Below are 15,830 nucleotides of genomic sequence, written 5' to 3'. Positions count from 1 at the left end.
TAGTTATTGCATGTGCTGGGAAAATGCTGCTGGCACTTTTTTTTGCTCTGGTTTTGTGGAACTGTATTTTTCTACCTGGTTTCATGGGTAGCCAAAGGAAGCTAAATTATTCCAGACAAAAGGCTGGGGAATCAGGTATCTAGCAGATGGACTTCCTTTGAAGATAGACCTCAAGTCCTAGCAGATGGACTTCCTTTGTTCTTTGAAGATAGAACAAATACGAGCTACTTTCCTCCTCTTGGTCATTTCATTTGTAAAAGAACAGACAAAGGTTATTTTCACTGTAACTGTTAATAGCAAATAATTATGTGAGTGGAATTTCATATTGGAGAATATGTTCATAATACAACATTATTTGAAATCGGGATAAAAGGAGAAAGAAAATGATGGGAAGTTGGAAAGAAGAAGGGGAAATAGAGCATGTAGCAGAATGTAGCAGAATGTAGCAGAAGTTTACTTGTAGCAACATTTCAAATGGTATATGTCTTGCTAAAGTATAAAGTTTCATCCCCCCACTATGTCAAAATTCCTGAGAAAGTGTATCTGGTGACTGTAAAGAGTATTAAATGATCACTGGATTTTGTTGCTCATATGTGACAAGTTAATTTATAGGTTATCAGTATTTTCCATACTTCCATCCATTCTTTGCATATGAGAGGGGGTTAATTTTGCTACTTCTTCACCCAAGGTATTAATAGGTGGCAAGTATCTGTGTAGACAGAATGAATGGTTTGATCCAGAAACAATAGCAGAATCTGGAATTATGAACCACATGCTAATTCTGTGGCAAATTCCATTTCTCCCAAAAGATGGGCTTCCTTGCATATACAACCATGCTTCATCTTAGAAATTCTCTGTCACAAAGTTGTATTTAATTTCAACCTTGACACATGTCCAGTTAAGTCAGGATGAAGAGTCACTTACAGGGTTAATTTTGTTCCAAGCCATGCAACTCACACAGTTGCCTTTAGACAGATAACATCCATAAGACCACAAGGGTTCCAGAAATGGAGGTGGGATTTCCTTTGTTGCTTCAGCTAGTTCTAGTAACAGTGTTGAAGAAACGGAGGGTTCCTTCTCTTCCAACATTTCCTCCTCTTCTTCCTCCTTTTCTGGTTCTTCCTCAAGCATAGTACTTTCAGATTTGACATCTGGCTCTAGAACAAAAGCAGATGGGGGGGGGGAACACCAGTATTATTTAATCCCCCAACACTCATTGCTATATTGAATCAGAATAAACATCATAATTGGACAGCATCTTCATAATGACATATTCTTTGATGTTCAGCAATCTTGGTTGTATTGTATATGACTGGAATGGTTGGCGACCTCCTTCCTCTATATGCTGTTCTTGATGTTAATGTGGCTTAGTCTTATTGGAGAAACATCAGCCTGCTAAGAGTCCAATTACTCTAAATCCCACTGAAACAGTGGTTTAGACCACCTGTACCCTATGGAGAGCTGTGGTGCATTCTCTAGTGTTCAGGTAGGGGGTGGCCAAATAACAGCTCTCCAGATGTCTATGGACTACACTTCCCATGAGCCTCCTGCCTATGCTGTTTACAGCAGTTTTATGAATGCCAAGAGCAAACTGGCCTTCCACAAGAGAATCAGGAATTAATTAAGCTGGAAGGCAAAATGAAGGGAGAAAAATGTAGAGTCAGCAATACTGAGAATTTCAGTAGTAGTAGTGGTGTTACAATTGCCTGTTAACTTCTTTTATTTTAAAGCAAGAACGAAAAAGATCACAGGAAAACAACACAGAAAACACTGCAGTGAAACAGCTTGCCAGTGGTTTCTTGCAGGACTGTATGCTAAAAAGTGAATGAAGAAACAACAGCAATTACAGACCAAATGGTTAGTGTAGAAGCATCCATAGTTACTAGTCTATAAGAATCAGTTTGTATAAATTGACCTATTTTTGCCAAAATAAAAAAATAGGTTCAGTTCTTTGAATAAATTGACTTTCCAAGTCATGGTATAATTACCAACTATTGCCGTGAATTAATACAAATCTGGTATGCATATTTTGAAAACTATTTAATGACCTAATCGTAGAATTTCTTGTCCCATCAAAGGATAGCAGTTGGAATGTATCCACTGGGGGACCAATTGTAAAAAACTAGTTGGGAAGTGATCCTAAAATTAGGAATGGTGTCTGAATGACATAAAAGAACACCGTGTTTCTTCCCTTCTGCTGAGATAATGAGATAATGAATAGTATTAAAACTCAGTGCACCTGGGAGCCCACAAAAATTGGGGGAGGGGGGGTGGTAGGGTTGCTGATTCCAGGTTGGGAAATTCATAGGGATGGAGCCAGAGAAAGAAGGAGGGGAGGTACTTGAATGGAGTGTAATGCCATAGGTCCACTATCCAAAGCAGTCATTTCTCTGCAAAAAAAAAAAAAAGATATTTGTAACCTGGAGATCAGCAATAATTCTGAGAGATTTCCAAGCTGTACCCACCTCCAAAAGATAATTTATAAAAACCACTCAAAATGTTCCCTTCAGTAACTTTGTGTGCTCCAGAGCTTAAGAAAGCTAATTTCTCCTCCCAACTCAGCTGATTTCAACATTCTTTCCATTCTGCAACATTTTGGATTCTTTTACAAAGCTAGACTTTTCAGCAGATCTTGGAATTCTCCTGAGTGTGCAAAGATCTTTTCTGTGGGTACCTTCTATGCCTCCCCTTCTTGAACATGCCACTTAATGTGATAAGGGGGGCTGTGTTGATAAAGCTGAGAAAAACACCATAAGGAGTCAAGAGGCTAAAATCCTAGCACAGTGACTCAAGATGGAATGGTCCAAGACTAAAGTACAGATTAAAATGCATCCACCACCACCCTTGCAGGAATTAATGGCCATATAATCAGAAAAGAATGAACCTTGAGTGGTGAGGGGATGGAAGGATTCTTGAAGGGAAGCTATTAGGCAGCAGCAATAATGGAAGATGACATTGGCAGAAGATCTATAAAAGGCAGTGGTATTTCAGTTAACCTTGATTAGTACTACACAAATGAACACAATGTTAAGGAACTTTTGATCATCTCATTTCTTGAAAACTCTAGGATGATACAGCCAAAAATGAAAGAAGTTATAGTGCTGGAAAACAGGATCCCACAGGTCAGATAGCACCTAATTTGCTACTGGGGAAGAGCGGAGAACAAGGACAAATAGAGCTATTCTTAAAGATGCACCTGGATTAAAGCCAAAAGGACATTCCGTTGCTGACATGAAAGGATGGAAAAGGAAAGCCCAAAGCTGTTTGACACATAAAATAGGAACTTGAATGTACTAAAAGCTATCGATCAAGATACAATCATTATTGTAAAATGAGAAATGAAGCATTTAAATATTGCAATCCTGGGAGTAAGGAACTAAACTGGACTGGTGGATTAGGACATTTTTAGTCAGAATATTATGAAGTGTTTTACTCTGGAAATAATGAACACTGGAAAAAATGTCTTGCTGATAGTTTCATTTCCCAGAAAGTAGAGAGGGGAACCAGGGGGTCTGCTATTTTAGACTTGATTCTCATCAATAGGGAATAACTAGTAGGTGAGGTAGAAGTAGTGTGCACACTTGGTAGTAACCATGTGATTTCAGAATTTTCAATTGTGGGAAAAAGAAAACCTTTACATAGTTGGATGTATAGACTGGACTTCAGGAAAGCAGATTTTAACAGACTTAGGTATGTTGGGTAGGGACCCGTGGTCAGAAAGACTTGAAGAGATGAGACTCCAAGAGGGCTGGGAGTTTCTTAAAAGTGAAATATTGAAGGCTCAATCACAAATAATTCCCTTGAGAAGAAAAGATGGAAGGAGCCTAAGGAAGCCAAGGTGGCTCCATAAGCAGCTGTCAAATGTTTTGAAGAATAAAAAAGAGTCATTTAGGAAATGGAAGGAAGGCCTTATGACTAAGGATGAGTATAAACAAATAATGATTGTAGGGAGGGTGTTAGAAAAAATAAAACTCAATAAAAATATGAGCTTAGGCTAGCGAGAAGTGCTAAAAAGGCTTCTTTAGTTATATTTCAAGTAAGAATAAAAAGGTAAAGGTATCCCCTGTGCAAGCACCGAGTCATGTCTGACCCTTGGCGTGACGCCCTCTAGAGTTTTCATGGCAGACTCAATACGGGGTGGTTTGCCAGTGCCTTCCCCAGTCATTACCGTTTACCCCCCAGCAAGCTGGGTACTCATTTTACCAACCCTGGAAGGATGGAAGGCTGAGTCAACCTTGAGCCGGCTGCTGGGATTGAACTCCCAGCCTCATGGGCAGAGCTTTCAGACAGCTGCCTTACCACTCTGCGCCACAAGAGGCTCTTTCAAGTAAGAATAAGAGAAGGGAAATGCTTATTGTAGCTGATTTTAATGCTAGGATAGGAAAAGATGATTTTGCACTGACGACAGCACTTAATTTGGATCTCGTTTGAGAGGCACTCCAAAGACTTAAATATAAATTATGCAGGCATTCTATTTTCAAAGTATTGTATGCAACATGACAATAATGAATGGTCTTCTGTATTATGACCCTTTAGGAAAGTTTACTTTTATTTTTTAAAGAAGAAATAGTGTTGTAGATTATGTATTAATTTCTCCTTCCCTGACTATGGGCCAGTCACTGTTCTCTCAGAGCTCTCTTAGTCTCACCTACTTCCCAGGTTGTCTATTGTCGGGAGAAGAAGGGAGGGCAACCTTTGAGTCTTTGGTTTGAGATTCCTTTGGTTAGTAAAAAGTGGGGTACGTAAAAACAGCTCTTTATCTCTGTCTTCTCTTCACCTTTGGTCCTATTTTTAATTGTGCACCATATACATCTGTATTTATCTATACACTAGGATAATAGGGAACAAAAAGTAATGAGAATCTTTACCTTCAATATTTGAACAGATGAAGGAATTGTGAGTAGCTGCCATGTTTTAACACATTGCACTTCCTGAAATTCCCTCTTCTGCACTCCTCTTGCATCTGATCATTCTCTGGTTTACCATCCTATCTTTTGCTTTTTGCTTTTGACTGAAATTATATATGCATCTTGCAGAAAAGGGGATGAGATTGTAAAAATTCCTGCAAGGGCACCAGTCAGTTCAAAAACTTGATAGTCACATTAAAAATTCTCTTTAAACATGGGAGGAGGGATGAAAAGCCCTTTGAGTGACAGCTTTTCTTTTTAAAAGTATTTCCACTAAAGAAGATGATGGTGGTGTCACTGGCTTGACCCACCCACTGAAGATCTATGTCCTAGCCATACATATATGGAAAAAAAATTATAAGCCTAGTTTAGGGAATACAAAAATTAGCCAAAAGAACAAATGGAAACCCGAATTTTAAAAAAACGTGGTGATAGGATGGTAATAAAGATGGTTCAAACTGGAATCATTCATTCACAGTGAGCTTGAGAAATCCTTCCTACATGTTTTCTGAAAGCAAGCATTACAGCAATTTAAATTATAGGCATGTGCAATCTCTTTTTGAAAAGCTTGAAGAGCTACTTCTCGAGTTAAGCTAAGGGTGAAATATCAACAGATATACCTATGAAGACTGGAAGTTGCCGATAAGCTGCAAGTCTAGGTTGAAAAATATTTTCCATTAGAACTCTCTCCATATAAAATAAATCTTGATGAAATTTTTCAGATTTCATGATAGCCTCCGAGCGGTCCTCTTCCTCTTCATGTATCCGGGAGAGAATTACACTCTCAAGATCAATGATAGAGCTTGATGTGATGCTGGCTAAAGAAGTAAATGTTAGAAAGAGCATATTTAGCAGAATAATATTTTTCAAATGGAATTAGTGGGAACAAGTTTTTCATAATCTAGGAGCACTTCCAATATTACCACATCTGTTTTTAGGGTTTCTCTAGAGCAGTGGTCCCCAACCTTTTTATCACCGGGGACCGGTCAATGCTTGACAGTTTTACTGAGGCCCAGGGGGGGGGGTAGTCTTTTGCAGAGTCTTTTGCTCCACTTGCTTTCCTGCTGGCGCCCCTGACTTCCTGCTTCCCCCAGGGGGTTCTGCCAGTAGCAGCTGGCAGTGCCATGCTGAAGGGGAGCCCTAGCCATGGTGGCCGCTGAAGAGCACCAAAGGTGAACCGGTGGCAGAGTGGCAGGACAGCTCCCGAGGCAGCAGGCAGGGAGGAGGACGAGGAGGAACCGCGGCCCAGTACTGACTGATCCACGGACCGGTCCCGGTCCCCGGGGGTTGGGGACCACTGCTCTAGAGGATATAACCACCCTGTGCAATGGGGATTACTCCAAAGGGATCAGTACTTCTCCACAAACTGACCTGAGCTACTTAATTGTATTGTATACCAATAATAAATTAGTTCTTTTCTCTGTGGAAACTCCATTTCTACTGCATCTTTTTTAATCAGAAGGGTTTACTAAAATGTCATGGGATTATTTAAACTCCCAGTTATAATGGATGGGAAAATACAATCAATAACTATTTACCATCAGAATGTTTATGTTAACACTTATGGAGTAGTTAAGACAATGAGGATTTAACTACACAATTGGAGAAGGGTTTCTAAAGTTGGAGATGAAATTAAAGTATCAGGGATCTGTTGAACTGTCTAGAAATGTAGAGTCATGACAGGCTCCAGATACTTGTATAAACCTATACTCAAAACCTTAATCTTGAATATAGATCTGTAATTTTATGTGACATTGTAGTCATTGGAAAATAGATCTTTTAAATAACTAAACTAAGATCTATATGATTCTAATATCAGATTAGTAAATATTGGGTGGTAATTTCCTTCAAATTCCAATTTTTAACAAGATAAGATACTAGGAGATCTGTGATCAGCTCTTCTCAGTATTTTTAAAGACTGATTCATACTGGGACTGCAGCACAGGGGAACAAAGTGTTCCCTCTCTGCAGAAATTTACTAATTGGCACATCCTTATGCTGGTATTAGGCATAGAAATAGAGGGCCATTTCCATTAAGCCATGCGAGGATTAATCTTTTTCCACCATGCCATGGATCCAATCCAAATGGTGAGCCCATGCAGCTTTTAAAAAGCACCAGGAACATGCAATCACAATGTGTCTGCCTTTTAATCTCATACCTCAGTTAGCTTGCAATAGCCAATCCCTGTGGGCATAGCCCAGGTCCAGGGGGTAGAGACATACTTTATACTTACATGTGACCATGGCATATAGGTTATAGTTACAATTTACATGCAGGTGATATTGACAATGTTACATAAGGTGCAGAAATGTAAATGCGGTTGTACAAAAAATTACCTATGTCATTAGAAACTGAAGTTGTGGCTGGTTTACAGCTAGACATGCTTACTACTCTGCTAGTTTTTTCTGAAGCTGTTGCCTCCAAAGCAGTAAAGGAATCATATAAATCCCAGTTGGTGGCCATTATCTCTAGAAATAAAGGACATTGTTAGGTTGTACCTTGTTCTTGTGCATATATGTTACAAACAAATAAAGCTAAAATATTATTATAGTTTGCATAGCAAATGTCAAGTCTATTTTAACCAAATGTGTCAAGGAAACCATAAAAAATAGTATGCATGACTTTCCATGGTTACAAATGGATATCCTAGTGCATCATTATAAAGCATGTGATCACTGCAACTCTGAGTATGCTAGCATTCTAAACAGACTTCTTAAAATGATTGTGGTTCACAATCTCCTACAGCAGGCTTTCTCAACCAGGGTTTCATGAAACCCTGGGGTTTCTTGATGGCCTTGAATGGATGGTTTCCTGAATGGATGGGGAGTTAATTTTTATATGTTTTTAAAATATGTTAAACATTTATTGGGTCATATATGGTCATATAAAAAAAAAACCTCCCAAAATGGTCAGTGATGGGCCTGAAGGGGTTGGGAAGAGGAGGAGCCCCGGGTAGGCGGGCATATACAGAGCTATGCTTCCCAACTATATTCTACATGATCGCGTCACTTCTGGGGGTTTTCAAAACCTTAAGAACATTTCAGGGATTTCTCAGCAATAAAAAAGTTGAGAAAGGTTGTCCTAGAGCAGTGGTTCTCAACCTTCCTATTGCCACGACTCTTTATACAGTTCCTCATGTTGTGATAACCCCCAACCATAAAATTATACAAGTGTTTTTCACAGAAATTAAACCGACACTGACCAATGGTGTGAAGATCCATTGTTCATAATTGTATATAAATTGGTTTTTTTTGGGGGGGGGGATTTCTCAGTTCAGATCTGCTTCTTGTTCCACCATGCTGCTCCAGACAGACAAACGCTGTATCTCAATCTACCCCGTGAGGCTGTTGTGTGGATGCCCCCCCCCCGGCCAAGCTGCTTGCCCTACCACAACCCCTGTGAAAGGGTCATTCAACCCCCAAACGGGTCTCGACCCCCAGGTTGAGAACCACTGTCCTAGAGTAATGAGAAAATGTATAAGCAGCACACCCTGCCACATGGACAAATGTTGAGATTTTGCTGGGTTATTTTAAATTGATGTATTTACATCAACTGATGTAAACCACCACAAGCCAGCTGGCTGGGAGTAGTGGTGAATAGATGAAATTAATAAATAAACATTAATAAGTAAAATAAAGTATTCCTGTATGAAACTGTATTGTGAATGTATTCAACTATCCAACATCAACCAAACACAACATTGTGAAAGAGAGCAGATAGGCTTCTCTAAGTATGAAATTGCTTTTTATTCCAAGGGAAACTGATAAAGGCAATGAGGAGAAGGGCAGAAAAGGAGGGCAGAAAGACTACCCCAAAGGGGAGACTTCATTGTTTTAAACATGATGTCCAGAATAACCAAAAAATCCCCAGTTTTACACTCGTTATATTTTGTACACTATATTAAGTTTATTGAGCCTCTTGTGGCGCAGAGTGGTAAGGCAGCCGCCTGAAAGCTTTGCCCATGAGGTTGGGAGTTCAATCCCAGCAGCCGGCTCAAGGTTGACTCAGCCTTCCATCCTTCCGAGGTCGGTAAAATGAGTACCCAGCTTGCTGGGGGGTAAACGGTAATGACTGGGGAAGGCACTGGCAAACCACCCCGTATTGAGTCTTCCATGAAAACGCTAGAGGGCGTCACCCCAAGGGTCAGACATGACTCGGTGCTTGCACAGGGGATACCTTTACCTTTACCTATATTAAGTTTAGATATGGGGGCTGATTTCAAAATATGCCACAAATATCACTCTTCCTGTGCAGCTCTCTATCCTCCTCAGGACGTCAAAAATGGCACAAGATGTGGCATTGCGCCTGCAACAAGGTAGAATTCAGTCTTCTCCTGAGCAAATTCATTTTGCCCAGAAATCATGCAAGAGCAGCATATTCATCTTCCCCCAGCAGATCCAAGTTACTTCCCGCTCCATTCCAATGTGTGCCTTGACCTTCAGGAGCAATTATTCAGGGGAAACGAAGACTTACAAGGAAGAGGGTGAATCAGCAAAAGTTTCCTCCAAGAACTTTTGTATTGGTTGTCTTCCTTTGTATAATATAAAAGGAACTGAGCAAACTCAGTAAGTTAGAAAAAGAAGAGCTGTTTTTTTGTACCCTGCTTTTTACTATCCGAAGGAGACTCAAAGCAGCTTACAACTGCCTACCCTTCCTCTCCCAACAACAGACACCCTGTGATGTAGATGAGGCTGCGAGAATGGTGACAGGCCCAAGGTCACCCAGCTGACTGCATGTGGAGTGGGGGAATCAAATCTGGTTCTCCACATTAGAGGCCACTACTCTTGACCACTACACCAATCTGGCTCTCAGTTAGGCTCTCAGTTGTCCTCACAACTTTCTCTCACCATGTCTGCTGTTGATCCTGCTGACCAGATGTGAGTTGTACTAAGAATTCCCAGTTGTGACTGGGCCATGACATGCAAGGAAGAAGAACTCAAGCCTTTCTCACATAAGGAGGCTGCTATTTGGAGACATTTACATGTGCTGATGAGCCACAAGTAAACTTCCCCAGTGTGACAACTAGGGCTTTACTGTGTTTTCCCAATCTGATATGTACCTGGTGAGCCACATAGATGCTGCATTGTGTGATGAAGGCAGAACTTTATGGACTCTTCCATCATTGTTTTACAAATCATACCCAGTGAATTTTACCCAGACTTGGACTTCTAACATTCCCCGATTAATTGACAGTCCTATCTTTAAATAGGACAGGGTCCTATTAAATAAAAGATTAAGGCCACCTGGGGAGGAGTTAGGGCGGGCCCTGTCCAGGATAAAAACTCAGAGGGCCCAATCTGGAGCCGCGAAGCAGCTCCTGATTGGTCCCTCCGAGTGTCCATCCAGGGCCAAGCAGCCAATGGGGAGGCGCGCAAAGTGCCTTCCTATTGGCCCCTCATCAAGACAGACCAAAATTCCATCCAGCCAGGGGCAATCTGGAGAAATGGCTACCAGTCTGCTCCTGACCACCAAAGGGAGAGGAGGTCAGTAGGGCTGCCAAGGGGGATGAGAACAGAGGCTTGGACAGGCTGTGCCAGCCCTTTTCACCCCAAGGCTGTCCTAACTGCCATGTCCAACTGTAAATTGCCTCAGAATCCTGACAGAGCTGGCAGGAGGCTGGAGAGTGCACTCCCTCCATCCCCCCCCCCTGCTGCAAAGGAACCTCTGCCTGCTGCAAAGGAACCTCTGAAAGCCCCTGACTGAGGGAAGGAGGCCTTTCCAAGAGCAACGCAGGGGAGACTGAGGGCCTTCCTTTTGAGGGGGGGGGACTTTCCCCTTCTGCCAAACAGTTGCCTGACAAGGAGGCCACAGAAAAGCCCCTTCTCACTTAAAATACTGCTCTGGCCGGGGGTTAGACACAGCCAAGCCATGTGTCTTTCCTTCTTTGCAACTCTCTGCAGATTTGAGGCCACTGCACAGTGTTATTCTGCAGAGGAAGCTGGCTCTTTTGTCTCCTGTTTCATCTGCACAACAACCCTGTGCAGTAGGCCTCAAGTCTTTCAATTCAACAACAACCTGTGTGGGAAGCCTTAAATGTTTCTTCTCTACCACAACCCTGTCCAAAGTAGCCCTTTCTGCCTGGGGAGCTGATCTTTATACTCTGCAGGTGAGCTGTAATTCCAGGAGCTCTCCAAGCCACACCTGTAGATTGGCTACCCCTGGGTTGGAAATATTCCTGGAGGTTTGGAGGTGGGACTTCAAAATCGTACAATGCCTCAGAGTCCAGCCTTCAAATGAGCCATTTTTGCCTGCAGTTGGTAGGGAGTGGTGCAGGAGTGTCCCTCCTGGCCTATGGGTTATGGCCAGCCCTTATCAGCAACTGTTTGTATTCTGGGGCGCAGACAGGCAGACCAGCATCAGTCCTGTGAGTCTGGAAAGTGCAGGAAGATCTAAATAAATATTTACAGCCTGAAACTAAATAGAGAACAAGTAAATGTCTGGAGACACATCGTCACTGAAATAGTAACTGGCAAATAACCTTGGCCTGGCAAATAAATAAAACAGTATTAAAAACCTTACTAAGGACAAGACTGCTGTGCACAGACAGTCTTCCTCTTAGGGTTGCCAGCTTCCCTGTGAGGCTACCCCACCTCCCTCATGGGGAGTCTGCTATGGGGAGAGAAGGGGAAGATGATTGGGAAATGCTTTGAGACACCTGAGGCCTGCTGGGTCACTGTGGCCCATTCCCAGTTCTCTCAGATCTCTCACAACCCTACATACCTCACAGGTTGACTATTGTGGAGAAACAAATGGAAAAGGTGTTTGTAAACCGCTTTGAGACTCCTTTGGGTAGTAAGCAATAGGGTACAAAAATCCGTTCTTCTAAGGAGCAACCATGAAAGAAGCATGTGGGCACATAACATTTTACCAACAGTGAAAATATGGGAGAAAGAAGGAACAGGGTGGACACCTGTGTACTGTGACTACCGTATGTGTATTAGGGCAGATGGGCATTTCGGTGAATGTGGCCTAATTCACACAAGAAGGGAAATGACGCAGAACTGGGGGGAATTGGTTGCCATGTAATCTTCCCCTAAGAAGAGTCTCCAGTCTGATTTTCCCTTCACATATCTGAGGACATGGCTCTGGAAAGCTCATCTGTAACCAATATGCTACAATTCCCAAAGGTCAGTCCTCTCCCACAATCAATGAACATTCCACACCACAGGTTCTTGACACCCATATCTCCACACCCATGCCCTCATTTGCCACCATGCCACCACAACCTCCCACACAACACACATGACAACCCCATGCCCTTACAGACTGGACAACTCCTCCCCTTCCTCTTCCCACTACCAAGCTCTAGCGCCCGTTGTATTCTTGGAGACAACGGGCTTTGCCCCTAACTAGACTTCTAACATTCCCCGATTAATTGACAGTCCTATCTTCCACATATTTTCATAAGAAGACACTGCAGCAACTAGAAGGAATGAAATTTTTTCCATCCAGTCTTCTAAATGAAAAATTATGAAAACTTAATGGTTTTCCCCCAATCATTCAAGATAATGTTGTGAAAACTAGATTTGAAATGCCAGCTTGCTTCACATGTTTAATTTGAAGTTTGAAACGGATGTGATCTAAAGCAGCGGTCCCCAACCTTTTTAGGGTTGAAGACCGCCTCTGGGGGTGGGGAAGAGCCGGCGGCCTCGGTGCTGCGCATGTGCGTTAGCGCCCCCGGTGGTGAAAATGTGCATGCGTGGCAGCATGCACGTTTGTGTCCGCCAGTGTGAGCTTCTCGCTGCGGGGGGGAGGTAGCGGGCCGCAGAGTGGGGGTTGACGACCCCCAATCTAAAGTACACTTGTTTACCTATACAGGGGGCTGGGGGAAAAGACTTTGGGACTTCATTCCTACATAAAAGGATGCCCAGTTTAGTCTACAGCTCCTTCCATGCCTTCTCCAGTTATCTCCAAATCTTTTTCAAGCTATCATTTACCTTTGTCAGCCATGATGATTTTATCACATTGGACCTCCTTGATCTTTGGTGCTCCATTCAGTGTTTGCATCATCCTGTCAGTATAACGGTCATTGCCAACTCTGTTTTTACAGAGTTCCATGTAAGTTATATTCTGTTGCCTGTGAAAAACAATTTTTTAAAGTTTATGGTTTGCTTCAGGAACATCTTGTTAGAAACTAGTAGGAAAGCCCATTTTGAAAATGTGCTGTAGAAAGGCAGTATGGGGGAGGGTGAAGGATGGGAAGGTTCCTGCAGAGCTGGGCTGGCCAGGCAGTGAGTTGTGCCACCCTCCCGTTTTGAGACTCAGCTGTAGAAAGGGGGGAGGGAGAAGGGTGGAAGTGCCCTGCATGCAAGATACAGAGAAGCAAGCTTCATTTTGTTGTATGCAAAGGACTTAGCACTGCAAGACTTCCTGTATGTATCGCAAAGAACCAAGAATGACCATCTTCTTCACTGGCAGCAAGAAAGCAGGCTATACGTCTCCCCTTTGTTCATGCTCAAGGTGCCCCAGGTAGCTGGCTGCTATGGAAGCCCCTTTTCCTTCCTGATGCAATTAAGGAGGGAGGCTTCCTAACAGCTGGGAAAGAGAGTGTGGGAATGTGGCAAGCCAGCTAGTGGGCCTGGGCTGGTAGGGCTGGTGCTGCAGTGGAGAACATGCAGTCACACTCCCATGCTCCCCAGCAGTCAGGAGGCCTCAGAGCATGGTGGGCCAGCCAGGCAAGTAGGGCTGCCAGGGCTGGAGTTGCAAATGTGGTGGAGCATGGTCAGGCAACTCTCTTACCTCCCTGGCTCACATTCTGTCAACTCTCCCTCATCCTAGCAATTGGCCAGAAGTGGCATGGAGGAGGAAAAGTACAGGGAAGGGAAAACCTGTGATTGGCCCTCAATGCCCAATTGCTGTCTCCCTATTGGAGGCATATCCTACACTGAGGGCCAATGGGATGGTTTGAAATGTTCAACACATTGTCAAAAGGATGGCCTTGTTTTTATAAGTTATGTTGATAAAAGTGCATCTATAGTCTCTTTTTGGAATTGAGTGATGTAGCTGTAGATAAGTTCACTTAAAAACAAATTACTGTCCACAACTAAATTTCTGAGCACTTTAGAAGTATATGGTGGTAGATCTATAACTGGCCTTTCTCAATTAACACTGTAAAGATGCGGTATTGCAGTTATGTGTACTTTAGACCAGCGGTTCCCAACCCCTGGTCCGGGAACCGGGACTGGTCCGTGGATCAGTCGGTACCGGGCCGCGAATCCTCCTCGTCCTCCTCCCTGGCTGCTGCCTCGAGGGCTACCCTGCCACTCTGCCGCCGGCTCACCTTTGGTGCTCTCCGGCAGCCACCATAGCTGGGGCTCCCCCTCGGCCTGGCACTGCACAGCTGCTGCTGGCAGCGCCCCCCCCCAACGGGCAGTGGGAAGTCAGGGGCGCCGTCGGGAAAGTATGCGGAGCAGGGGCTCAGGTGACGGCGGCGACATCCCTCGGCAAAAGGCAAAAAGCGCACTTCAACCCAGCTGTAGAAATAGTGAGGCATATTGAACCCACAAGCGAGCAAACGGAGTAAGAAACAGATGTCTTTGCAACAGAGAGCGTTGGGACAGTGGTCAAGAGGAGAGGAGTAGACGCCCCCCCTCCAAGGCCTCAGTAAAATTGTCAAGCATTGACCGGTCTCCAGTGATAAAAAGGCTGAGGACCACGTAATGAGGTACTGCTTAGACAAGTAATGAGGTACTGCTTCCCAACACAGCAAATATTAAGCTTCCATTCAGTGTATAAATATACACTGCAGCTTTGATCTTCTTGCATGTCCAGAAGGCTAATAGGGGTGGGACCTGTAACAGTTACAGCTTACTACCAAATAAAAACCGGTAGGAATTGGTGGATTTAAAAAATTGTTCTTCCTCATCATTCAGCCCCCATAACATTTGAGGTCAGTAATGGAAGAGCCTCTTGTGATGCAGAGTGGTAAGGCAGCAGACATGCAGTCTGAGAACTCTGCCCATGAGGCTGGGAGTTCGACCCCAGCAGCTGGCTCAAGGTTGACTCAGCCTTCCATCCTTCTGAGATCGGTAAAATGAGTACCCAGATTGTTGGGGGGTAAATGGTAATGACTGGGGAAGGCACTGGCAAACTACCCCGTATTGAGTCTGCCACTAAAACACTAGAGGGCGTCACCCCAAGAGTCAGACATAACCCGGTGTTTGCACAGGGGATACCTTTACCTTTAATAGAAGTTGGGTCTTTACAGTCATAGCCTGTATGAATCTCTTTCGTGAAGAGTCTTTTCTAAAAGTCCTTAGAACAACTTTCCTTTTCCAAACTCATCTGGATTCCTTTGTAATTAGTCTATGGGGTGCTGATTGTATTAGGTTATATTTTTATATTATAAAATAATGTGACCAACTCTTGAAAAGCAACATATATATTTTGAATATAAATATAATAAAACACAGCTGGTTCGACTATGCTAGCAACAATGGATCTTAGAGATACTATGAAGTAGCATGAAGTCCAAGAAGTGTACTTCACGTGTTTGCAGTGTTATAGAGGGCTTCTGGGACATGACGTTTAGATAGGGCCCCAGCTTCCTCTTAAAGGGATATGAGGCCTTACTGGATCAGGCTAACAGCTGTCCAGGCCCAGGAAGTGACAGAGATACCTTGCTTGAAGTAAACTAGTGCTGGGGCTACTTTGGCCCCTCCTGCCTCTTCTTCTACAAAGTGTTATCCTCTTCCATATAATATTGCATACACACTTCTTTAAAGATGCAAGACACAGAGGCAAATTGAGGTTTGTCACCGATAATACACTTAACAACAAGCAACAGCCAGTTACAACTGCCTAACACACACATGTGAGTCATGGTGTGTGCTACATTTCACACATATTTCTGTGTGCATGCCTGACTCATGTAATGGCTGGATGAGCAGCCCTGCCCCTTGCAACAAGAAATACCTAGTAGA

The 15,830-nt window shown here is 43.2% G+C and overlaps 1 protein-coding gene across 2 annotated transcripts in view; it reads right to left on the bottom strand.

Moving 5' to 3' along the window:
• The window catches only part of DNAI4 (dynein axonemal intermediate chain 4), a 74,950-nt gene that overhangs the window by 22,963 nt on the left and 36,157 nt on the right, over positions 1-15,830 (bottom strand). For both annotated transcript variants that reach the window (XR_013230214.1, XM_077333411.1), the window contains exons 7-10: positions 12,846-12,985; positions 7,245-7,376; positions 5,528-5,725; positions 925-1,157 (exon numbers count right to left, since the gene is read on the bottom strand). Coding sequence is in view for 1 of the 2 variants with exons in the window: in XM_077333411.1 (XP_077189526.1) it covers positions 925-1,157; positions 5,528-5,725; positions 7,245-7,376; positions 12,846-12,985 (703 nt within the window). In the remaining variant the exon portion in view is untranslated. The remainder of the gene's footprint in view (positions 1-924; positions 1,158-5,527; positions 5,726-7,244; positions 7,377-12,845; positions 12,986-15,830) is intronic.

The sequence above is a fragment of the Paroedura picta genome, chromosome 4 (genome assembly GCF_049243985.1).
Source record: "Paroedura picta isolate Pp20150507F chromosome 4, Ppicta_v3.0, whole genome shotgun sequence".
In the NCBI taxonomy this organism is placed as follows: domain Eukaryota; kingdom Metazoa; phylum Chordata; class Lepidosauria; order Squamata; family Gekkonidae; genus Paroedura; species Paroedura picta.
This window is presented reverse-complemented; position numbering and strand designations above follow the sequence as displayed.